The sequence below is a fragment of the Formica exsecta genome, unplaced genomic scaffold (genome assembly GCF_003651465.1).
Source record: "Formica exsecta isolate Colony F162 unplaced genomic scaffold, ASM365146v1 scaffold385, whole genome shotgun sequence".
NCBI lineage: Eukaryota > Metazoa > Arthropoda > Insecta > Hymenoptera > Formicidae > Formica > Formica exsecta.
In genome coordinates, this window is record NW_021851090.1 from 331,208 (window position 1) to 337,197 (window position 5,990).

The following is a 5,990-nucleotide window of genomic DNA, read 5'->3' on the forward strand; positions in this document are numbered from 1 at the left end:
AGCGAAAGAGAGAGAGAGAGAGAGAGAGAGAGAGAGAGAGGGAGATGATAGCTATATAAATTTGCACGCGAAAAAGGGACGTCCAAAAATAAAATCGCGCACGCAGAGACACGTGCGTGACTCCGATGCAGCTTTGTTCTCCTTAACAATTACATTATCAAAACGTCTAATGTTTCTTTCTCGCACACGTGGTGGTCCAGAATTATTGCCAAATTTTTGAATATGTGTTTAAACATGAAATATTTCTTAAAATTCTAAATATATGAATATACAATTTATGTTTTTCTGTTTGAGAGAATTCTTCGATAGTTAGGCCTCGAGTATTATGGTTTATAAGAAACTATTAGCAATTGCATTTTCAGAGAACACGCTATTTATCGCGAAGGTGGAGTATCCTGTATACGAAAGCGTTACGTCAGAGAGGAGCGCGTAAAACGCCCGAGACTTTCACGGAATCTGAATTCGCGCGATTAAATTCAGCCGAAATCGCGACTCGCTCGTGTAACCTCATACCCTTCGATCCCGGAGAAACGCAGCATCTCCGACACAGACACTAAAAGACTCGTCCAAAATAACTCGATGCGAAGAGACGGAGTGCAGGTTGCGGTAGGAAGCCTGCGATTTCGCGTTGACACCATTGAAGCGGACACAAGCGTTCGAGAAGCACGAAGCGCTCCCGGACCCGACTATCACCGCACTAAATACTCCTCCCCGCTCACATCAACTAACCCGGAATCCGTCGCGTCAGACGATCACCTCCGCGCGATTCAGTCTCGAAAGTCCCTGACCAAGAGGGACAAAATAAAGAAAATAAAGAAAAAAAAAAAAAAGAAACAAAAACGCGATCTCTCGCGTCACATTCTCGTCGACGAAGACGACGCCCGCCCGTTATCGTGATGCAACTTTCTTCCCTCGGTAGGAAGTCGAGATCGTCTTCGACGAGCGACGAGGCGTGCACACGAATGCGGACACGAATCGCGGAGCCGTAGCTCACGGGATGTCTCGAACGCGTCGACCGCGCTCCTGCTTACGAGGACGAATCTCGGAGGAGAGGTACCATGCGATATCGCGATCCAGAGGACTCACCTTCGCGATCAACAGCGACGACGACTGATCCGATCGTGCGTCATCAGCACCGTACATAGCGGGTTGGTAGCTACCAGGCTTCGTTGTGCGCACACATCCACGGGTTAGAGTTCATAACCTCCTCTAACCTTTACCTTTTCGCCGTCTCCTGTCCCCCTACTCCGCCCGGCCCCGGACCCGCCCCCTGCCGCTCTCACCTTCCTGCGCGTACCTGACATCTCACGTCCCCCGCTGCGTCATCGAATACGTGTCATCTTGCGATAGCAAGAGTAGATCGATGACAAGTTTCGGGATGTTGCGACACGCAGCGCCGCATCAGGATACGGCGCCAACTATCGGCAGCCATGTTGATACGTCATTCCAAAGCGGGATGAGAGGTTAATTCGAAAAACATGCGTCGATTTGCTTCTTTTCGCGCTATAACTTTATAATAATTCGTAGAAAGCTTTAAGCGGGGAGCACACTCTTTTGCATAAGCGCATAAACATAAGGAAATTGATTGGTCCATTTCCTTATGCATAAGAAAATGGACCAATCAATTTCCTTATGTTTATAATTATCATCGAATACGTGTCATCTTGCGATAGCAAGAGTAGATCGATGACAAGTTTCGGGATGTTGCGACACGCAGCGCCGCATCAGGATACGGCGCCAACTATCGGCAGCCATGTTGATACGTCATTCCAAAGCGGGATGAGAGGTTAATTCGAAAAACATGCGTCGATTTGCTTCTTTTCGCGCTATAACTTTATAATAATTCGTAGAAAGCTTTAAGCGGGGAGCACACTTTTTTTGCATAAGCGCATAATCATAAGGAAATTGATTGGTCCATTTCCTTATGCATAAGAAAATTGACCAATCAATTTCCTTATGTTTATAATTATGCGCTTATGCAAAAGTGTGTGCTCCCCGATTTACAAAATATATATGTAATATTTTTAACTTATTAATAAATGTAATTTAATAAAACGTTGAGAAATTATGTTAAAATCTCAGAAATGTTAATAGATTTTCCTATTTTTTATATTTGATACAGCATTCAGATTAAAATTTTGAACAGCATGAATAATGGATTTTGTACCATTTTTTGTAATTGAAAGATTTAAATAGATATAAACATAATTAGATTACAAATAGACAGAGAGATATTAGTCTTCAAAAATAATGAAATTTTTATTCAGGGGGGGAAAATAATAATATTTTATGTTTAGTGCTAAGAGAGCGCATGCAGTGTCTCTTTAAAATTTGTTGAAGTTATAGAAATTTTGCAAAAAAGGCTGTTGTTTTTAAAAATAAATTATATAATAAAGAAAACTGTAAGAACATCAAATATGAAAAAGATTAGTTTATTGCAAATATGTCGCACAATGTGTGGGGAAAGGGGGAACATACAACTTTCTCTCTGTATATTACGAAAGCTTTACCACTACATGTAATATGACTACTGCTAGTATCACTACTGTTTTTAATTTAATTGTAGGTATGTTTGTTTCAATTGCACTTTCTACACTTTGTTCCTTGTCTCTTTTCTCTCTCCAAAGCTCAGATATATACCTATTTCATTTTAAGCGTAGAAAGCTTAAGAAGGTGCAATTAAAACGTTTTAGGATATATTTCGATTCCTGTTATATATCCTGTTAAATATCCTACTTTCCATTGTACAATGACTGTATGTCAGAGTTGCGTAATACTAATGTAAAATTATGATACATGCCAATCACCTATAAAGTAAAATCAATCTGCATAAAAGCTACTAAGTATTTTGTACCAGTGTTAGAAAAAAATTGCACTATTATTAGAAATATGCTCTTATATGTACTTAAAATTGCATCTGATTATACAATATAACACATAAGTGTATTAGTAATTATTTACACAAAGAAAAACGTGGCTTTAAATAGAACATAATACATTAAATAGATACATAGAACAATGTATTATATGGATTGGGGCAATCAGCTATAATGCAGAATTAAAGCTCAAAAATACTATATATCAGGTGTACAAATATTTAACTATTTTTATCCAATATTTAAAAAGTTTCAGAAACATACTTGCATTCATTCTGATTTTTTTGCTTAATTCCTTAGTAATAAATTTTTGCGCGCTTTTGATGGCTTATTGCAAAAGTATTCTACAGAAGAGAGACTTTATGTCAGATTATCTTAAAACACATTACACTGAAGAATTTTTCCTAGTTAAAATAGTATCTAACTACCTTTGTTATCATGATCTCGATAGAGATCAATTTTATATATCTTGTGTGTAAAACTTAATATAATTTCACGAGAATTTAACACATATCACCGTACATTTCATACTGCATATTATGTACATGAACACTTTTGTTAATGTCTTAGTGTGTATTTTGTAATAAAAATAATACTTAAAAATTTTATCATAGAAAGATATTTTCATTAATAGTCCTTGAGGAAACTATATCATCAAAAGTACATAAAAGTATGTTAATCAGAAATATTAATGGAATCTTTAAAAAATGTGAATTCTCTTAAACTAGTATTACATCCATTTTGATTTTGATCTCATATTTAGATGTATGATGGCAAAAAACACTATATACAAAAGCTATTGCAATAATTATGTAAATTTTACATAAATTGGTAAACTAAGAGAGACTGGCCTACTATATATAAATTATTCGTAAAAGAATAATCAGGTTGAACAAAAACCATATTTGAAACTTATTATAATTACAAATTTGTTTTTACGAAGACGAAAGTGTGGATACATACGGGAAAAAACGGAAGAAAAAAGAAATCTCCCATAAACCTCTCCTCATTACTATCATAAAAAAAAAGAAATCCACATTATATATCTTTACCCATAGCTTATTATCATTTATATAGCCTATTGCTGCTAAAATTAATAATAGAAATTGTCATTACTAGTAATAAACTAAGCAGATACTATGCTAATTTATATATCAAATGTAATTTATCTGTGTCAAAAGTGTGTAGAAAGCACCGTAATGATTTTATATATAGGTTCCAAATATGATTGTTCTGTTAATTATTCCAGCAGGTACCATCAGTTGATCACAAAGATTCTGCACATTCAATTAAAGGCAGATAAAGTTGCTAGCAGATCTAAAATCCCCACAAAATTTCACATAAACATCTGTCAAAGTATTTTTAAGTGCCAAGGAGGTATTTTGTTTTTACCTGTAATTTTATGCATTAATTTATTGCTAAGTTAAAAAAAGTGGAAAATAAATAAAAATTTTTTCTTATTTACTTGGTTTAAAGTTGTCTTGCTTCTGAGGTTAATGATCACCAAATACATCCTGGCTGGCAAACACAATGTAAAGAAAACCATCTGGATCTTTTTCGTTTTGATACAATTCAGCCATGGTCAAGCTTCCGCTCACTATACTTTTCTGATTTACTAGTAAGAAAATTGCTTGCGTTGGATTCAGCTGCAGTCGACGTCTTTACAAAAAGAGAAAGAAATATATATTATTAACTAATATATTGTATAACTTAAATTTAATTTCTCATATGTTCATAAAAATGTACCTGATTATTTTGCAAAATTCTGCCACAGTTAGAAAATCTGGGACCAGATATTTGCTTTTATCCAGAAGTGGCAGTTGATTTTCTAATTTATAGCGTTCCACAATGATAGGAATTTTATTGGGATGCAGAGATCTAATTTCTTCTGCACTGATCCATCGCTGCTCTGAATTAAAATAAAGAAATATCGTTCATATATTAGCCTAAAATATTACAATGTGAATAAATTATATTGTATAACCTATATAATGTAATATTAGATCGAAAATTATGATATAACAAATTCTAAAAAAATTCCTTTTTTTTTTTTTAAAGCGAAATCCTCGTTCGATGTAATCCATTGTACAAACGCACTACTCACCAAAAGAATATTTCCGCTTAATCTTTGAACACTGAGAATACATTTTTCGAATATAGCGAAATGTAATTGTTGTTCTAAAAATATTATATCGCGTTCTATTTAATTCTAACAATTTTCTCTATAAAATAAACCGTTAAAATCGAATAAACCGGATAAAATCGACCGTTCCACGTGCTGCTTATGCGTGCTAGAATGACGTTAAACAATGCGTTTTGCAATACGAAAAATGGAGATGAAGGTATTTCCGTTTTGAAACATATACAAACGTGCACGCGCGCAATGTTATTTTCCTTTTCTTAACTTGTCTTTTTTTACGTTCGTGCTATCTCTCTTATAATTGCGCGTTTGTAAAAGTTACTTATCGAACGCATTTCCAAATTATTGTTAAATCAACACGGACGCTGTAACAATATATTTTATCACCTATTTTGCAGGATAATATCGGATAAAAAAAAAAAAATATATAATAAAATAAAAATCTTCCCTCTCTCTTTTAGTTCATTCGATGAGATTCTGTCATCTAATGCGCTCGGAGTTTTAGATTGAACTAAAGCTTTTTGTAATGCGAAAATAATAATTTTCTAAGGACGATTTTTAAACATTCCGAGTATCTTATATATACGAGGTCAAAGGTCAGGCCAGGTTAACATATAGTCCCTTTGTTCTGTATCTATTCTACTCTATTCCTATAAGTACAGAACGCTGTCACTTTGATACTATTTCACATACATGCAGTACTCACCGAACGTACGTCTCTCCTTGTACGATCTTTTAGGTGTTAGATTCATGTTCGTTGTAACGTTATAATGCACTATCACCTACTGCGACGTACGCGACGCGCTATCAGCTGTGGACTGGTGGACTTGTCTCTCGCTCTCGGGTCAAAATAATGCTAGCATACACATCGGCTGACAACGACGCCGTATGAGATTTGTCAGGTCAAGTTAGGTTGGTCGAACAAAACCACATACGCAATCAAAAGGCAATAGACCCCCCCCCCCCCCCCCCGC

At 35.4% G+C, this 5,990-nt stretch overlaps 1 protein-coding gene across 2 annotated transcripts; it reads right to left on the minus strand.

Annotated features, from left to right (window-relative positions):
- Positions 1-2,416: 2,416 nt before the first annotated feature.
- On the minus strand, positions 2,417-5,940 carry LOC115239548 (microtubule-associated proteins 1A/1B light chain 3A-like). Of its 2 annotated transcripts, none has more exons than XM_029814135.1 (4): positions 5,723-5,940; positions 4,623-4,785; positions 4,342-4,535; positions 2,417-4,193 (listed from the first exon to the last, which is right to left on the minus strand). In XM_029814135.1, exons 1-3 carry the CDS (start codon positions 5,766-5,768, stop codon positions 4,370-4,372), a joined length of 375 nt encoding a protein of 124 aa, XP_029669995.1. In that variant the 5' UTR covers positions 5,769-5,940; the 3' UTR covers positions 2,417-4,193; positions 4,342-4,369. The 2 variants fall into 2 exon arrangements, with proteins under 2 accessions (XP_029669995.1, XP_029669994.1); XM_029814134.1 differs by having other exon boundaries at positions 2,417-4,268.
- Between the last annotated feature and the right edge of the window lie 50 nt (positions 5,941-5,990).